This window comes from Podarcis erhardii (genome assembly GCF_964252035.2).
Source record: "Podarcis erhardii genome assembly, chromosome: 3".
Classification (NCBI taxonomy): Eukaryota; Metazoa; Chordata; class Lepidosauria; order Squamata; family Lacertidae; genus Podarcis; species Podarcis erhardii.
This window is the reverse complement of record NC_138507.1, coordinates 65560741-65580672: the sequence shown is the minus strand read 5'-3', so window position 1 is coordinate 65580672 and position 19932 is coordinate 65560741. Positions and strand designations below refer to the sequence as shown.

Sequence of the window (19932 nt, the reverse complement as noted above, 5' to 3'; positions counted from 1 at the left end):
TATCTTCAAGTTCTACATTATGCGCCAGAAAGGTAACCACTACACTATTGTTGCCCCTTCATGGATCACTGCCTTGTCGTGGCGAAGGGGCTTGAATAACTCCAAGAAGCTATGAGCTATGCCGTGCAGGGCCACCCAAGATGGACAGGTCATAGCAGAGAGTTTAGACTAAATGTGATCTACCTCAAGAAGGAACTGGCAAACCACTACAGTATTTCGCCAAGAAAACTCCATGGACATAAAAAAAGAAGAATCTTCGAGAAGAAAGTGAGAGTTTCCAAGGCATGCTCTGGTCCATGGGGTTACGGAGAGTCAATCACGACTAAGATGACTAAACAACAACAACACTATTGTTGTAGCCTTAACATTCTAGGCCCCTTCTTTCTATTGCCAGAAGAGTCACAATCACCCTAGATCTGGGTGGGCTGTGTTCCTGACCAAAAGATTTCTAGGCACTGAAAGAGCTCACAATCTTTCCTAAATTATTACAACCAGTTTGGAATGTGTGGAACCAGAACACAACCACAAACACCATCTCTGTTCCTCTCTACCTCTAGATGATTGAATCTGCCCCCAGTCTCTGACTAAAATGCATTCTGGTGAATTTTATAATCAATGTATGTGAAATCAGGCTGAGAGGACAGAGATTAAGTTGGTTATTCATGCCCTTGTGGGTGCACCAACTGTACAAGATCCTATCTTCTGCAATCAACACAAAACCTTCAGTTGTCCCTGCCAAAGGTGAACAGAACCTGACAAATAATCTTACTACTTTAGTATTGAAAAAAGGAAATAAAAGGAACTGCATCTGCCGGTCACATTTGCTGACAGCAAAACAGTTACAGCTGCGTTTTAAGGATTATTGTTGTTGTTTACAGTTAAAGTAAATACAATCAGACCAAACTTAAACGGAAAAGGGAGTGGAAGAAAAGTGGGGGGTATAAGCTCCGGCAGAGCTGGGCATGTTGTTTATGCAAACAATTCTAAATATGGATCCCAAATGTCTGAGTGTTTATTGTATTCATGCCACCTATGGATGGTAACATTTTAATATGTTGCTGGAGTAAGTAAATCTTCTGACTACTGAGCAACTGCCTCATAGATACAAGGATGCATATCTTGTGAGCTACTAAAGAAATTTCAGCTGAACTGTCATGTACCAGGTATTTCACTAGCCCTCTCTCCCCAGGCTTTTAAACAATTCTAAACAGGCAAGTAAGCACAGGAAATTTATTTAGTATCTGCTGGGTTAGTTGGCTCCATTTGACTTAGAGGAGAGCATATGTTGTGTAGGTCTGTTCTAGGAAGCTTCCATCCTTCACAAAAGCATATTATATATATTTTTGTGCTTGCCCAACTGGTCCAAGACATTTTGCTACTTGAGGCAGCATGTTGCCTCTGATTCTCTCTTCCCATAGCTAGTACTGAAGAAGCCCTGCTTGCATAAACAGAGCAGCATAGATCATTTCCTTTCTTGAGAGTTTTACAGCAATTTTTAAAGCAAAAAATAGGTGAGGAATTTGTGGTTCTCTAAATGTTGGACTACAATTCCCATAAACTCAGCTATTGGTCAAGCTAGCTTGCTTTGAAGCCTACAAAAGGCTGATTTGTGAGCATACACACAGATACACCCTACCTGTTTCTTACTGGACTGACCAATATTTCAAAGATTGCCTAGAATGGAATCCTCTTTTCATATGGCTAATACTGGACATAAAGAATGAGATATGAGATGTCCATTTTTATTTAAAAAAAAGAAGTACTGAACCAAAGGCAAGCCAGTAGCTGAGTTGCTAACAGGGAAGGGAGAAACTGAAGAGAGTAATCAACAGCCCCAGCCCTACGAAGGCTTATTTTTCTCGTCTTTTAGTCAGATTTAAATAAGGGAAGGAAAAGCGTGGCTGCAAAGATGGGAGACAGATGAACAGTGTCAGGAGAACCTCAAGAGTAGAGGCACTCCTGTGGTGGGATGAAAGTTAATGAGGTGGGAGGCACTGGAGACAGTAGAGATAACAGTCTCTCCAACCCAACCCCAGCCAACACTTCACAGATGAGAACAAGGACTCTCCTATTTGTGTATTTATGTTGGTCAGACATAGATCTAGATAGCAAAAACTGACCGACTGCTAGGTATTTGAGATACATTTTCAAGAATGGGGCCTAAAAATGCTTCTTTGTTTCTGCTACTGAAGTTGAATTCTAAGAAGCAGAGAAGCAAGAGAATACAAAAATATAGAAAGAACTAGAAAGAAAGGAAAGCCCAATGCCCATTTTGTTACTCCTTTTCCCCCTCCCACTTCCCAGCTGGGTGGCACCTGCTTGCTATGTAACAGTAAGCAAGCAAATGTACCAACCATCACCATCACTTATCTTCTTATTTCATACAGAGTCCCCACATCCTCCCAGCCAATAGAAGAAGTGATTTGCAAGTAAAATGCTCATGAAGAAGTAGCAGGTTAGAGTATGCTTAGGGCACGCAGGACTAAAACCATTTGCTGCCTTCACCCTATTGTGTGAAAATGAGCTAAAGTTGACGTACATTGTAAAATATAAAAACAACAAATAATTCTTACCTTTCTCTGTTAAATTTTAGGGAGTGCAGTATAGCAGGCCTTTTCTGACGCAAATTCCATAAATGTAAGGTATCATCAGCCAAGGCACTCACAAGGGCTCCCTTAAAAGAAAATGGAAAGCTTTGTCAAGGGAATCTGTAAATATTTTGGAATTATGGTGCTTTCAATATTTTTAAAGGGATTAGAACTGCTTCACAAGAGTCAGTCAAGTTGCATTCAAACACATTTAAAATATTCCAGTTTTGCAGCAGAAAATGACAATTTATAATTATTGTCATTAAAGCTAGGTAAAAAAAAATCTGTTAGTCTTTGCTTCATTATATCAATTTGACTGTATCAGTACCAAGAGTCAGTGCTGGACAAACCAGCAAAAGGTAAATTGCTCAAAAATGGGAATGGAAGCTTTCAATCATCTCCAACTTGTGCTCAAAAAAATGGGAGAAGAATGCAAGCCCAAGGCTGTTTGCACACATAACAGCAAAACATGGCTTGTCATTAAATTTGAACGCAGTAATTAGCATAAATAAGTTATGCTTATTTATTTCTTTTAATTTTCTTAATTAAGTTTTTTAATTTTAATTTTTCCATTTTTATTGTCCAGGTAATCTGACAGCTCATCATTCCAGTCAATTTAGTCACAACCATTTGCACTGAACAGATTGCCTTCTACTTTTAATACACACAAAATTGTATGTATCGTGCCCAAAAATGGAAGAAGCAGCTCCGATGAGAGAAGAATGGATACAAAAACTTATGGACTATGAAGAAATGGCGAAACTTACCGGAAGAATAAGAAATCAAGATAACAAATTCTTTATAAAAGAATGGAAATGGTTTATTGAATATTTACAAACCAATTGTAAACAGATATAGACATTTGCAGGATTATTGTAATAACCTGCAGTTTCAAAAGAATATATAATAAAAATAGATAAATAAAAGAAAAGCTTAAGTTAATTTAGAATATGCAGGAGATGATAAAAATTAATTTAAGGAACAGCAGAAAGAGGAGGAAGGAAGTCGAGGTTTGAAATGTTACAACCATTGTTAAGCTATTGAAATGTGTGTAAATGAAAACTATAAATAAAATTATATCTTAAAAAATTGTTTGTATCACAAGCTTACCAACCTCATTGATCAGAAACTGAAGCTGGATTACTGCAGCACCACTGTCATGTTGGCAGTAGCATTCAACGCCTGGCCGACCAAAACTGACATTAATTTCATTAAGGAATATTAGCTAATATAAATTTGCATGAGAAGCAAATAATAACATCAAACTTTCTATTTACAATTATGCTAAGCAACAACTTCTATATGTCAGTTATACCACGGTGCAACCTTTTATAGAAGCCACACTGAAAACCAGCAAGCGCTAAAGAATTTATTTCCCCATCATTTGTTTTGGACAGGAATTCTAGTTCATACTTGAAAATTTGATACTGAGCCTGGTGGCAATTTAAGCCTCATTGTCATCACTACTTAGATGCTGTGAAGAATTTCTCACATAGGACCACAGTTGCAGGAATACTTAAACCACAGGAAAATGAAATGTTAAGGTGATCTTAACACATCAAAAGCTAGCTGAAAATTGCTAGATCAACACGCTGCTATCCTTTCAGTATGGAAGAACATCACCTTCCATTTCTGAAATGAAAGGCTTCTGGCTGTTGATTTAATAAATTAAATTATTTATTCTTATTTTAAATTGTTTGTATTGTGCCCAATTTGTTTTAGTTTTCTGTAAGCAAACTCAGTCTTTAGAGAGCTGGGATATAAATATTTTCAACAATAAATAAGCAAGTAAAGAGTGCCTGTTCCTGCTGCATGGGTACATAAAGATGAGCTAGAAAAACCAAGGGTTAGCCTGTTTTATTGCGGCCAAATCATTTATCCTCCCACAATTCCTTCACCCTGCGTAGGGAAGCCCAGCATGTGAACTTTCACCCAGGAGCCAAGTAATAAGTGGACAGCTCACTATCATTATTAATTGTTACCATTATTTCTGTCCTCTTTTACTCAGTGAGTTCTCTGGTTGTTTATGAACAGTACACTAAAACACAACACTTTAAATCTGTAGATTTTTAATACAAAATTTACAAACAGCAGAACTGAGGAGAACTAAGGGTTTCAGCTGACAAGTCCTGCTAGTGCAATGGGGTTCTCCCATCTTCTCCCCTTGAAATTGGCTCTGGGGAAGCTCCAGAACAGCATGTAGGAAGAGGAGAGGGGATTGTTTTGTCTATCAAGCTGACAAGCTTGCACTGGTGGAATGAGTGCCTTACTGCTATGTTGAATTCTTCCTTAAATATAAAGATGCGTTTGAATAAAAGGTTTCCAAAATTTCAGTATAAAAGCCAAGGAGGCTTTAGAAGGTAAGCCTTCTAAAAACCTCAGTACCATCACCAAGAAGGCACTGTATCTCATTCTCAATAGGACAGAATAATTAAAAAAATGAGAAACATGCATGAAAAACTACACTCACAGTGAGCTCAAAGTACATGCCTTCTTTCTTCTCCGTTTAGGTCCAAAAGGCACATTTTCAGTAAAGTACATGTTACATACAAGTGCCACAGTTGCCATTTTTTCTAACAACAGGCAGGTATACTTAATCTTCCCTTGCCCATGATATCATCCACTCAACCCTATAGTCTAGGCAGTTCACAATTTATAATAAAAAGAAATCAACAGTAACAATCAACTACATGAAATTAATACAAACAATGCAGCACTACAAAACCATATGAAGGTACGTAAGAATTTTTAAAAAGTGTATGACAGACTGGAGATAGTTCTACAAACCAAAAACATTAAATTTAAAAGACTCATGGAAACAAGGTATTCACCTAGCATAAAAAAAATCCTACTGTACATGCCAGGGAAACTTGTTTGGAGAAAGCATTCCATACCCAGGGTGCCCCACCCGAAAAGGCCCTCTCACCAAACAGCCTCCCATCACCTTATTAGGCTGGAGAGTCTCTGATGAACATCTTACCGCCCTGGTAAACAGATAGGCAATCCTTCATGCATCCTGACCCCAAGCTATTTACAGGTAAATTTTTATATATTTTTATTTATTTCCAAAAAAATAAATAAATACTGCTTGATTATGAAGTGGTTTATAAAAAGAATAAAACGATCAAATTATTGGCAGAAATGATTTAAACTACTATTTTAAACTTTCAAAAAATTAAAACCAGCAATAAACTAAAAATATATCAGTATTCTAGAAACCTGCATAGGCTTGTCTAAACAAAAGTATTTTATAGAAGTACAGTGAAGGCACATGCCTGATAACAATATAAAATATTAATACCAGTACTTTGAAATGGGCCTGGAAGTGGACTGGAAGCCAGTACAAATCACAAAGGACTAGAGTGATGTACTGATACCGATCAGCAAGCAATAATAATAATACTGCTGCTCTACTGTGGGCCAGCTGAAAATTCCAGACTATTTTCAAAGGCACATATAATGCATTGCAGTAATTGAACTGGAAGGTTACACAGGGCATGGATAATTGTCCAGTCTCAAAGTTAATCCTCCCAAAGTGGCTTTTAAGGCCAGAAATAAAGAAATAAAAATGAAAGTGTATTGGGCTACAGTCATGCACATGTGTGTATGTGTAGGAATATTTTGTCTGGTTCCATGTTTTGAAATTTTATATTGGAACAAGCCCTGAACACTGTGACCACAGTGGAAGGGATAAATACAAACTTCCTTAAACAAATCAGTCAAATCATTTATTATCAGTGCCGAATTTACGAATGGGCTGAGTAGGCTGCAGCCCAAGGACTTATAATCTAGGAGGACCTTGGCCTCTTGCCATTTTTTATTTTAATAAAACAGGCATTTTTTACTATCTAGGTGCAGTTGCTTAGTAACATTAAACATGTGCTGTATGAGTCTGTATATACAGTTATGCAACTGTATAACAGTTACACAAGTGAGTACTTACTGTTTAGTAAAATTCATGGAGGCTTTAAAGCTACTCAGAATCAAATGTCAGCAATGAAGCAATACAGTGGTACCTCTGGTTGCGAATGGGATCCATTCTGGAGGCCTGTTCGCAACATGAAAAGAACACAACCTGCAGCGGCGCATCTGCGCACGTGCGGGTTGCGATTCGCCGCTTCTGCGCATGCAGCGAAACCTGGAAGTAACCCTTTTCAGTGCTTACGAGTCACTGCGGGATGTAACCTGAAAGAATGTAACATGAAGCGGACGTAACATGAGGTATGACTGTACAAGTGTTCAGATCACTGTCTATCAATATAGAATGCATTCTAAGAACAAGTGAGGATTCTTTTATATGATTGTGGATCACAATAATTTTGACTTTTTGTGAAAAAAACAAAACAATGATGGGACAGCACCCTAAGCCTTAGATGAACTTTATCCAAGAGACAAGTTTTGAGTACATTCATTTATCCCTTTAGTCATTGACCCTCTTGAAGTCAACCTAGACAGAAGAGCAATAGTGTACAGGAGTGTAGCTGACCTTTTTTTTTCATTTTTGGTGAACCTGCAAGCAACCAAAGAACTGATTTACAATGGTGTCGAAATGCTGATGCAAGAGTATTCAAAAGATGTTGACCTTAGCCTAGCCAGTGAACTCTTGTACTTCCCACATGTATGTTAGCCGCCCTGAGCCCAGCTTCAGCTGGGGAGGGCGGGATATAAATAAAATTTATTATTATTTATTATTATTATTATTAAAATAACCTCACCCTGAAAAAGATACATATTCAATATATGTATCATAATATTCCAGGAGAAAATCCAGACAGTTTTTCCAAATGTGGAAACTATTTTCAGATTGTTCCTGTGCTTAAGGGTTACAAACTGTACTGGTGAAAGATCTTTTTTAAAGTAAAAAGAATAAAGAATGATATACATATGGTCAACCCAGGAACGGTTGTCTGAGCCAAACATTCTCTACATAGAAAATGATAAGTTGTGACTTACTGATTTATATAATTGGTAAGTTTGATAACCAAAAGAGCTCAAAATAAACTGATCTGACGTTATAGTGTAATCTCAGAACATAGCTATGATTCCCCTATGAATGTTCTTTGTGAGTGTCTTAATTAGATACTTTTGTAAACTTTATTAAAGGTTATAAATTTATAAATTATCTTTTAATCAATGCTAAAAAAAAATCAATAACGTTCTAATTTCATTAAGCAGATAAAGAAGAAAATGAAGTTTTGTTTCTTATGATTAGATGCTATTAAGTTTGGGCCTCCCAAGGTCTCCTAGCCCAGGGCCTCCAGCTGTTTTAATCAAGGACTGGTCAAAGTTAACACTCTGCAATTGGTGTTTCCTTCTGTCATGTATCCGCAATGTTCTTCATCAAGTTTTACCTACAGGTATATTTAGAATGCAACTGATCTGTTCAAAGCATCCATGTCAATGTAACTGCAGTTAAAATCTGTGTTCCTCACAAATGATATGAGAACACATGACTACAAAATAACTAGAAGTAGACACAAGTACATTAATGTCTTTCTTTTTGACCACAGTAATAACTGAAGCATAGCAAACACAAGAACAGGGGGTGGGGGTGGATAGGGGAAACACTCACTAGCAAAAACTGGTAATTAAACAAAGCTTCAAAAACTAATGCTAAAAGCACTATTACAGAAAACAAGTCTATGGAATGCTGCAAAGAGTTTAATGATGCAATGTTAAGGATGAGTCAGCTGAATCATATTCTGCCATAATAACAATCAATCTGGGGTGCAGAAGTTTAAGTTCTATTGTCAGGCGTGCATTTTGAATTCTGGGAGAGTGCTGGGGTAACCAGTATCAAAATGTCAGGCATGGGGGGGGGTATAAGTCAAACTTAGAGAAAAACACCCCTGACAACATTACGCTTGCCACTGGAAGTCACCTATGTCCTGATTGTGGAGATCACATAATACTAATTACAGACACACACAAATGGTGTCACTGTCTAGTAACAAGAAGTACTGTATTTTTTGCTCTATAAGACTCACTTTTTCCCTCCTAAAAAGTAAGGGGAAACGTGTGTGCGTCTTATGGAGCAAATGCAGGCTGCGCAGCTATCTTAGAAGCCAGAACAGCAAGAGGGATCGCTGCTTTCGCTGCGCAGTGATCCCTCTTGCTGTTCTGGCTTCTGGGATTCAGAATATTTTTTTCTTGTTTTCCTCCTCCAAAAACTAGGTGCGTCTTATAGAGCGAAAAATACGGTATTCCTCAGCACTAGGATAGCTATACAAGGTAGCAACACCACTAATTTCACAAAGATCATTTAGCAGGCACCTGTACATTTTGCCCCATAACTTTATTTCTAGAAGAGTGTGAGACTTACTATTTATTTATTATTTAATAAATTTGTATATACTGCCCTTCATCCAAAGATCCCACAGCAGTTCATACAGTTCACAACATAAAAATACAAAATGAGAACACAAAGTACGTAACAAAAAACCAAACCAATGAAAGTTTGCCATGGGTGCCATGTTGGCAAAGACTCTCCTCCCTGAAAGAGAGGGGAGTGGTTGTGGGCGGGAGCCCGAACTCCGCTCCTGCAGGGGGTGTTGCCCCCTGCCTCCAGCTCACCTGGCTGGCACTCACACCCCCCCCAGGTGGCCATCCAACCAGGTGCCATGGGGGGGGGCGTGTCCAGCAGCCTTTATGCTGCAGTGCCAGCCTCTCTCCCCGGCCTCATTTCTCCTCGTAGCAATCGTCACAACTTTTTGTGGTATTGGTGGGTAGGTTAGGCATTGGAATAATGTGTTGTGGTGTGTCGAAGTGCTAGGTGTGGTCATCGCCTATGCCTTCAATTTTTAGGGGTATTCCGTTAAAGGAATCTGGCGGTCGTGTATTCCGTCCGAAGCCTGCTTGGCGGGAGGCCATGGCACGACCCTCGGTGACATCAGGGGTGAGCCTATAGTTGGATTAGCATCAACAGGTGATGAACCTCTGGTGAATAAACCCACTTGTTTCGCGATCCAATGCCTAAGCCAATACCTTTTCATTGCTGTAATCAATAAAGTTGTGGCCTTTTATAGCCCATTAACCTTATATCACGTGTCCCTGTGTATTTATTTCACTTCGCGGGGGTCGGGTCCTCGAACCACAACCCCTGTTCTGTGTCTTACAGTTAGCAAATGGTTTAAATAGACTAATTTAAAACTTAGCAGCATAAGAGTGGTATCTTTCAGGATGGTCTATGCCAAATTTGGGTTAGAAAGGATACCGAGTTTGCCGAGACACTGGGATGCTGACCATGATTCTGCATTTTTCGCCCATAGATTTTCATGGTATGCTTCTTCTGGAAAGATTTCTCTGCTTGTATTGCATGTTTTTGAAAATGTGTTGTTTTAGGTCAAGGGGAACGTTTAATATGTGCCTCCATCAGCAGAACAATGAGGGAAATGATTTCCATCCCTTTGCCTCCGCCTGCAGACATTAATGTGACTTCCCACACTGTTCCGAACACTCCTTCCACCAGTAAAAGGAGTGGGAATCAGAATCTCCTGTGTCCTACTGACAGAAGCTTCTGCTAAATCCAAATGCTTTCTGTCTGCTGATTATATTACAATGCTACGAAGGGCTGGCTGCTTCTGTGATTTAAAAAGGCTTTCAATCAACATCATTTTAGCAATTTTGTGGAATGGTGGTATGCAAACAGGTTTTTATTTTTTAAAAAAATTATAGCAAAATAAGCACTCTTTAAGTGGTATCTCACATCTTTAATATTTTAAATATTTAGCGTATTTTTTTTTAGCATTTAAGCATTTTAGGCCCTAATTAAAATATTTATTTAAGAAGTCATCAGGGTAAAAACATGGCACCAACTACAAAGTTTATAGTGAACATGTGCTAAGAGGGAAACAGCATTGCACTGATGACACACGCTTCAAATCCCCAGGTGATAGCTCCCAACTGTTTTATGTGGAATAGTATAGGAGACAGAATCAACCCCTTAGAAATCCCACAGCCCCAAAGCAATGGGGCATAGCAATAGTCACCTAGTGCTACTTTCTTTTTCTGCAGGTAGGAGAAGAATCACTGTAACACAGTGCATCTAACTCCCAATCCCATGACAACTGAAACTGATCTCTCAGGCTGTAAACTAGATGATGCTCCAAGGACCTCCAAATGAAACGACATTAATTGTGGCATCAAGTTTGGCACAAATCCAAGAAATTTTGCCCTCAAAGTGCTTTGCAAATATCACAGCTGGCTACTGAGGGGTCCATTGTTAATGACACCGCACAAGTCTGAAACTTGCCCATTTGTCATTCTAAACAGCTCTTCTGGGCAGTTCACTGAAGATGCTATGAGGGTAAAAAGTGTATTCTCTTTGCTGCCACCACTGTCCCAAGGTAGGTGTGACTATAGTCTTGTACCCATTTGATCCCATTCACATTGAGACTTCCATCAGCTCTGCTCTAGCAGACTGCCAGTGTACTTCATCCCCATTAAGTTACCAACATAATAACGAAATACAATACAGTGGTACCTTGGGTTAAGAACTTAATTTGTTCTGGAGGTCCGTTCTTAACCTGAAACTGTTCTTAACCTGAGGTACCACTTTAGCTAATGGGGCCTCCCGCTGCCACCGCGCCACCGCCATGCAATTTCTGTTCTCATCCTGAAGCAAAGTTCTTAACCCAAGGCACTATTTCTGGGTTAGCAGAGTCTGTAAACTGAAGCGTCTGTAACCTGAGGTACCACTGTACAAATGAAACTGGACAACTGGAATGAATAGAACAGGAAAAGAAATTTAAACTCATACTTCCAAGGAACCTTTTTCCAGGTGAATATCTCTAGGAACTATCACACAGAGAAATTCAGGCATGCTAAAATTAGTAAGTTAACAAGTAATACAATGAAGATGATTTCCAAGTAAAGTTCTGAATTTATCTGAACATTAAACCCTACATGCACTAGTAAAATTAGCATGGCACATTTAAATTTTGTTTACTATCAAGTATGCTGAATCAGATCTTTATCAATTTTAAGGCATTTGAAAATTTGTTTCCAAATTATCTGGAAAACCAAGATCACCGACTCTGAAATTAACGATTAACGATTCTGCATTTTATCCATACATACAATAGTAGTGGTTTCCTGGTTTGAGGCAAAGACCACCTTCTCTTGACTTCACTACAATTCCTTCTCCCATTTGCATTGAGGCACAAGGAGCCCTGAGGGAAGACGACCTCAGTTCCCCAGTCCTACTGAAATAAGGTTTGGGAAGTCCTGGACATGCTAGTATCCTAAAGCTAGTATCCAAGGAAAGGCTAGCAGCAGAGCCTTTGGATCTTTCACCCACACCCACACACTCCAAACACTGAATTTTGGGGGGAAAGGCTATTCAGAAGCTATGACTGTACTGTCTGGGAAAGGCAGGTTGGAATTTGGGGCCTGATCCTGTACCTACCATGAAAGGTCAATAAAATGGATAGTGTGCTTGTCTTGTCTGGTACTCATTTGGAGCTTGGTCTTTAAATTTATTTCCCCATGGACCCTGAGTCATTTAATGTGCCCTTGCCCCATACTTCCAAAATTGGTAGCTAAAGTCCTTTAAGTCTCTACAGTTTTTAATAAATGTAATTCAAACTTCAGAATTCTGTGAGAAATGAAATCAGTAACGGTCAAAAAGTTTGCAATGCTTTTTTCTGTTTCATAAGTTCATTAGTAACAAATAATAGATTGCAAATACAGTATTAGGCAAGCTTGGCAGTTTCAAAGCACTTAGTTTTGTTTGTTTTATTTGTATTTACTAAACATCCTAAACTAGATCACTCTAGGCAATCAATTTCCCCCCAAAATAATTCTCTTTTCCAGGAATCCCACATCACTGGATGCAATCGTCAACAATAGTTTCAAACTGCATCTGTAAATTACATCCAAACTACAGCCAGTCTATTCAATGACAGATTACTGCATTCTATTGGCAGCACTGGCATACAATGGTAAGACAAACTTCCTGGCTTACTGAGAACAAGTAGCATATATGGTTGCTCTTTAAAAAGTCACAATCAGCAAGTCAACAAACCAAGAGTTCAGGTAATCATCATAACTTGTGAGGAGTGGTGGGTGGGAACAAACCATGTTCCCTGGAACACAAAGCCAATGCTTCCTGGTTTGTTTACCCTGTTCATACTGGTGGGACAACCAAAATAGGAGTGCTGCTTGTTAAGTGTGAATGCAGGAGCATCAAGGCAATCACTTGCTTTCTCATCAGTTTTGAGGTTCACAATGTAATATCTGGCAAGATTAGGAGACAGCAGCAGACTAATGGTGTTTTAAAGTTTTAAATATACTGTTAGAGAAAGTACAGTCCAATTAAACATTTCAAACAAAAATCTACCCAGCATTGGGTTCACTGCGCACCGCTTCATAAATCATGTTCAAGAGAAACAATTTAATTGATACAATTTGCCAAGTGATCCAAGATGTAAGGAAGATACATCCTATCATCCTTGATAAAGCCAGTTTTATTTTACAGTGAATTGACTCTCCAATGCCAGCACATACGGTGGCTAGGTATATTGTGTACTTCACATATCACATGCTTGTAAATTATGTGATTTATGTTTTATATGGTAGTTTTACCAACTATGGGCTTAGCCAGACACAAATCTATGAAGAGATCCTACAATCCAACTTATGGTTGATATTTCCTGCTTTAGGGTTTTTGTTTTTCAATAGCAAGCTCCCATGACTGCTTTCAAGATCAAGTTAGATGAGCACTGGGAGAAGATATTTAACTTGACCCTTGATCTAAATAGTCTCCTAAAGCTATTATTAGCTGGGGGGGAGGGGGGAGAGTCAGGTACAGATAGTTTAAACACTCATGCTGTTTCAAAGCATAGGTCTGCTAACAAGTCAAGAAAAGACACATTGGAAGATTCTGATTATGAATCACATAATGTCTTGTATTGCTCCAAGTTTAATGAACTTACTCCCCTATATCATGGTGGATTGTTGCAGTCTCTCCTAATCTCTCCTGACCTAACATTATTTTTGTTAGTTACCTTGAAAACAGTTTTAAAAGTTAGGAATAAAAATTTTAATTGAAATTAATTATAACAGTAAAAGCTATGTTTATGTATGATCTGTTTAGGGCCCAGGTCCTAATTGTGTTTTTCTCCAGCTTTCAAAACAGCATTTATCACTTAAATTACCACATTTTATTATCCACATAAAATATACTGAGAGAGAAAACAGAAGTTAGACATGCACATACATACAAATAAGGCTGCAATCCTATACTTACACTGGAGTACATCCTGCTGAACTAGGCAGGGCTTATTTTTCAGTGAATATGCACAGAACTGGACTGTGTTACTAAGTTTTAAAGCAATACCTAGACTACTCTTATTCACGATTCTTCTACCACCAATATGTGACATAGTGTATAACTAAAGCACTTTAAACTTAAAACATTTATTTCCAGTACAAGCAGCTATTCAGGTGCTTAAGTTCCAATATCAAATACTTCATCTCTCTCAAAACATCCTCAAACGAAAACCAAGCCTGAATTTCATATCTGATGAAATATTTTACTGATTACAACTCAAGCAGAAAGGAAAGTTAAATTAATACATTATTCAGTGTGAAAGCATTCATTCAGCACTGAGCAACACACTATTATCATTACTGCTTTTACATAAGCAGCTTTATGATTTAGCAGAGTCATGCCTTTATCACGCAGTAAAAATCCAGTTGTCGACTTCTACTGCTATTAACTTGCAGCCAACGTATATGTTCTTTTTATAAAAATAGTAACTGATACCATGTCACTGAAACTATAATGCACAATTGTAGATACACAGTTACTAGGAACCAGTATCTCCTACGATCCAATCACAAGAAAAAATAGCATTTTCATGTTTTTTCAGCATATTCCAAAGTCTATTAACCCAGATTTGTTCCATTTTGTTTAAGAGGACCTTCTTCCTATATAGTATGCTTAGGACTGCATCCTTTGGTCACACCAACGATCAGTTAATACTATAGTATTCAAACTAAATGATAGGACCAAACAACTAGACAGTCACAGGTTAGCCACCCTACCTTGTCCTCCCAGTATGTGCTCAGTCTTGCCTATTTACACATATTAATTTTATACTCTTCACACTTGGTATATTTCATCTGCATCTTGCCGATTATTATATCTCAAAATACTTATGAAAACCCTGATGAGCTTTAACAAAGCTCAACTATAATACAAATGTTTGGTCAATTGTTCAGTTCCAGCACTTCACTCAGAACAGTGTGTAATAATAAAAATGTACAGGATGCATAGCAGTCTATTAATTTTTTAGCAACAGATATTAATGCATTTGTGCAGTACTTGAGCTTTCATTGCAGTTCACATACTGTTATTTTAATCCTCACAATATTCCTGTAAAGATTATTGGGGGGGCTGGTGGAAGTTAAGAGCCCAAGGCCATTCAAAAAGTTTATGGTAGAGATTTGAATGAGACACATCCCAGTTTATAGCCCAGTCTTTGTAAGAGCAAAGTGCCAGTCCCAAGGATACAGATCCATTTTAAAGGGACTTTAACCACCTGCATGTTAAAAAATACATCTCCAGACAACACCAGTGGAGAAGGTGGGAGTTGGGACAGGGGGTGCAGATCTGACTGACAGCAGTGGTTTCCAACCAGGAATTTGTTACGTTTACATCCTGCTGTTCCTCCCTGAATGGAATAGCTTTGCCAACGCTGCTCTTCAACTTCTCATCACAGTGATTTTGGATGGGACATAAACATAAATTATCACAAGGCAACTGCACCCAGTGCTCTTAACATAAAGACACAGTAGTGAGCTGAGTTCCTGAGCTCTGAAACTTTAAAGAGTAAGAAGGGCCCAAACATTTTCTTTGCCTGAAAAAGTAGTTGCTCAGAGATCTTTTACATACAGGTAGGGCTTTACAGTGTCCACCAAACAGTACTGTAACACTGTTACAAAGCCACACAAAGAATTTAAATGTCAGATATTTCTAAGCCATTTTCAAGACAATAGGCTTCCCACTACATTATTATATACAAGTCCATTAAAAAGCAAACATTAAATCATACCATTCAAATCACAGTAGAACAGCCTGTTTACATATGCCTAGTACAATAAAATTCAATAAATACCAGTGAATACCCCATAACCACTTACATAATAAAATATTTCAATGGAAAGTCAAGGATAACTGGTTTTTAAACCTTTCTTTAAAACCCGAAGGGAAAAGACTTTCAATTAGACTAAAACCCTAGAGGAACATACTAAATTCCATATAGTAAGGGAGGGAGGGAGTCCTGTTTAAAAACTGCAAGCTTTAAAAAGCTTCTCTTAAAAAAACCCCAAACCCTTGTAGCTGTCTGTCTCAAATTTTGTAGCTTCATCTCTTCATAATAGACTATGTTTTATGGTTTCTTGATTTTAGCTGAGCTGCCTGCCCACAACATTCAAATTGCAAAGCCATACAGTATTTAGTAGTAGTAGCAGTAGTAGTAGTAGTAGTAGTAGTAGTAGTGTACAGCACTAACATATAGTGTACCCTGCAATTTGTGAAATGAGGATAGGTTAATATATCAGTTTTATATCATGTTTGGAGATTAGAACATCCTCTGACAAACACCTTGTGTCAATTTGTGTTCAATGTTATCTGCTGATGTTTAAAATTATCTGTTTACATCCTGGCTACTACAAAATAAACTGGATACTGTAATGGTTCAGAAACAAATGAATCTTTGTGTAAATGCTGGCATCCAGTTGTCAGCTTAAAGGAATCTCTACAACCTCTTAGACTTATTCCTCACTGTGTTCTGCAATTTTTCCAATTCTAGACATACACATATTTCCGGTTTTACGATTCAAAGATTAAGGAGTGTAAAGACAACACAGTTTGCTGCCACCACTCCTATTATCCTCTTAATTTTTACTATTACTCTCTTTCTTCCTCTACATTTGGGGCAAGTACCAAGTTATGTTTTGTTTTGTTTTTTGTCTGAGCAATGTTCAAACAGAAAATATAAGCAGCAGGTCTGTGCATCGCGCCCCCCCCCCCACCACCACAACCTGGAGCCCATCAGCAACATGGATTGGCCTTAGGATGACCTAAACTGAAATGGGGGCCTTGCACATTCCTAATTTATTAGGGTTTAAAATTCTAATTAAACATGGATAGCAGTGAGGGAGGAGGTGAGCTTCTTTCTGCCTCTCCCCCTTCTCCACCCCTCACAGTTGATTTAATTAGGGCTTAAAACTCTAATTAAAAATGTGCTTGTCCACTCACCTCCCTTTTGACAGCCCCAGATGGACCCAACCCAGGGCGATCTGGGATTTTTCCAGAATCTGTGCACAGCTTCTTGAAAATATAGCTCAGGTTTGTTGATCAGCCAGGCTAAAAATGAATCGTTTTATTTTTAAAAATCACCTGTCTATCAAATGATACTAAAGGCAGAATATTGAAACTTGTTGTAAGCCAAACACTCACTCAACTCAGCTAATAACAGAGGCCAGTGTGTGCCTGCTTCTTGCTCCTAAATCCCAGGGCAAGTAGCAGTTGGAACTGAATGTCCTCTCTTTGGGAGAACAGTAAGCTTCCTGCAGCTGCTCCTTCTCTGGTAATAGGTAAACTAGGCTGGTACTTCCCTTGAGACAACAGTCCTCCTGGGCGGCAGGGGATGCTGCCTCCTAATAGTCCCTGGTCCCCTGGCTGATGACAAGCCCAGAGTGTCTGCGACAACTCTCGCTCTTTTAACTTCCAGGTAAATTTGCTGACAAGCTTTTGTAAATCCATTGCGCTTGTCCATCATTAAGCGTAACAAATGCCACTAAACCTTCCCCAAAATATTAGCACAGGCATACAGGGAAAGGTCTGATCAACAACTTTTTTTAACTTATTGGTAAGGCAGATACAACTTCAACTCTGAAACATAAATGTAGTTATAAGAACCTTGCTATATTTACATATGGCAAAGAAGCAGAAATACTAAATTACTAAGGCACATTATCCATCTGATTGTTCTGCAAAACTGCACCACCAAGTTGAAGTAAGCCAGGTATAATTACAATTAGGTTACTTTCTTGGTCATTTGCCTAATTGGTTCAAATATAAATACCACCCTATGGAACAGATGCCCCAAAGGTAGCAAATCATTACTTTATAGCATTAAATGAAGGTTTCTAACAGCAGAATTCTATGCTTGTCTACTCAAAAGTAAGTCACACTGAGTTTAATGGGACTTAGTTTGTGGTAAATGTGTATTGGATTGCAGTTTAAAAATGTAAAAAAAAGGATAGACCGATCTGTTTCTCCTACGGCAATTAGGCAAACAGCTAAATACAAGGATGAATTGACATGCTACCTGAAGATGAATTTAAACTCACAAAAAGTATTGCAAGTACAGTGTACCTCGGGTTAAGAACTTGATTTGTTCTGGAGGTCTGTTCTTAACCTGAAACTGTTCTTAACCTGAAGCACCACTTTAGCTAATGGGGCCTCGCACTGCCACCGCACGATTTCTGTTCTCATCCTGAAACAAAGTTCTTAACCCAAGGCACTATTGCTGGGTTAGCAGAGTCTGTAACCTGAAGCGTCTGTAACCCGAGGTACCACTGTACAACTAAGGAAAATGTTTCCGTTAGTATGGATATTAAAACCCAATTTTAGTAACTAAATCAACTTGTGCAAGTTTTTTTTTAAAAATGGCTCACTTTATTAGCTATGCCAAAAAAATGTGATCCCCAGGGCCCTTCCCTGCACATCCACACAAGGAAATGGATAATTCCTGATTCCTTCCCCAGATTGGATTCAATTCAGAAAGCACATTTGAAGGTTTTCCCATTTAGGCTGCAATCCTAGTGTCACATACCTGGGGGGAGTAAGCCCCATTGAAGTCAACAGGACTTACTTTTGAGTAAGCAATGTTAGGATTGTGCCGTTAACTGTTATATGGCTGAGGCACTCCAGGCATATTGGCTACATAAGGGACAAGGAAGGTGGAAGCTTGCTGGGCTGGGATCAGGTATGGCTGCCCAGACAATACACACCCACCTATGCAATTCCTAAGTTGGGGGGAGGGGGGAGAGAGGACGATAGCACAGGTGCGACACTCTTGCCAGGGGTCAGTGGAACACTAAACACGCCAAGCAAAAATGTGGAACCCTCACGTTACACTTAAGAAGCTCAGCATACAGTGTCATCATTTATGAAGCCAAGGTTCTAAGACCTAAAGCTGCTATGACACTTCTGGTGCCAAAACCTTGACAAGGGAGAAACTAGACTAAGGTCAGAAAACTGCTGAAATTAGAAAGCTAGAAATACAAGCCTGCTGTGAACAGACTATTAACAAACGTTTGCAGAAAACAGATTGCAATTTAAATAAAACTAACTTGCTTGAAGAAATGCTTATAGTTTCTTTTACACTATAAACAAAGATTTTAAATAAGCTTGATAAATACACTAAGTTAACAGAGTGACGCGGCACAGAATTACAATACTGCATCACATGGAAACTAGAATAACATGATGTGTAGAAACATCTCCTGGACTTATTAATTATCAAAGAAATACCACAATCCAAGTCCCCAAACTAACGGTTAAAATATGGTTTCAGTCCCATTAGGAAGCTTCTAAAACATAAGATCACCAAACCAATAAAAACTCAGTCAACTACCTGGGTGGAATTGAAAGTACTCCAGCACTATTATCCTCCTGAAGCAGCTGCTAAACCTCAACCATGGAAAATGGTCCACTAACATCTTGGCATTGCACTACTTGCATGGTGACCTGCATATGTGTATATTTATACCTATAATGGCATCGTACTCAAGTTTAACCACAACAAGGACTAGAAAAGATAAGAGCTCCCCAGCTTCATCCAAAGGAAGACTGAACATGAAGAGCAAAACTCAGATTTGAGTAAGACTGAAATTAGAACATAGCATAGTGATAGCACCATAAAATAGCACCGAGCAGAAGAAATGTAGGGATACTCTTGTATAACTGAACAGAGTGGCGCCAGAAGGAGGTTGCACATTCTGCAATGACTTTAACCACAAGACAGAGTATGGGGTCTGCTTTACCCTTGCCATAACAAAAAGAAAATGCCAGAACAAAACAAACCAATGTTTCAATTTATAAATAAAACACCTTTTTATGTAAAACATATGGCTACGTTCTACAAACTAAAATGAATAATTTGCTACAGGTCTGTTAAGCGTCACAATTCACCCTATTCTCAAGAACCAAAGCAGAATCCTGCATGTGAAAAAACTGGTGATGATGTCTTCAGAATACAGTACCCACATTTCAGGTGTTATACTGAAAACTATTAAAGCTTCCATTTAAAGGGCATTCAGAATAAAA

The 19932-nt window shown here is 38.6% G+C and overlaps 1 protein-coding gene across 6 annotated transcripts in view; it reads right to left on the bottom strand.

The window, feature by feature from the left end:
• The window catches only part of STXBP5 (syntaxin binding protein 5), a 119743-nt gene that overhangs the window by 90530 nt on the left and 9281 nt on the right, over positions 1 to 19932 (bottom strand). For all 6 annotated transcript variants that reach the window (XR_014154462.1, XM_081854324.1, XM_081854326.1 and 3 more), the window contains exons 3-4: positions 3703 to 3784; positions 2574 to 2674 (exon numbers count right to left, since the gene is read on the bottom strand). Coding sequence is in view for 5 of the 6 variants with exons in the window: in XM_081854324.1 (XP_081710450.1) it covers positions 2574 to 2674; positions 3703 to 3784 (183 nt within the window). In the remaining variant the exon portion in view is untranslated. The remainder of the gene's footprint in view (positions 1 to 2573; positions 2675 to 3702; positions 3785 to 19932) is intronic.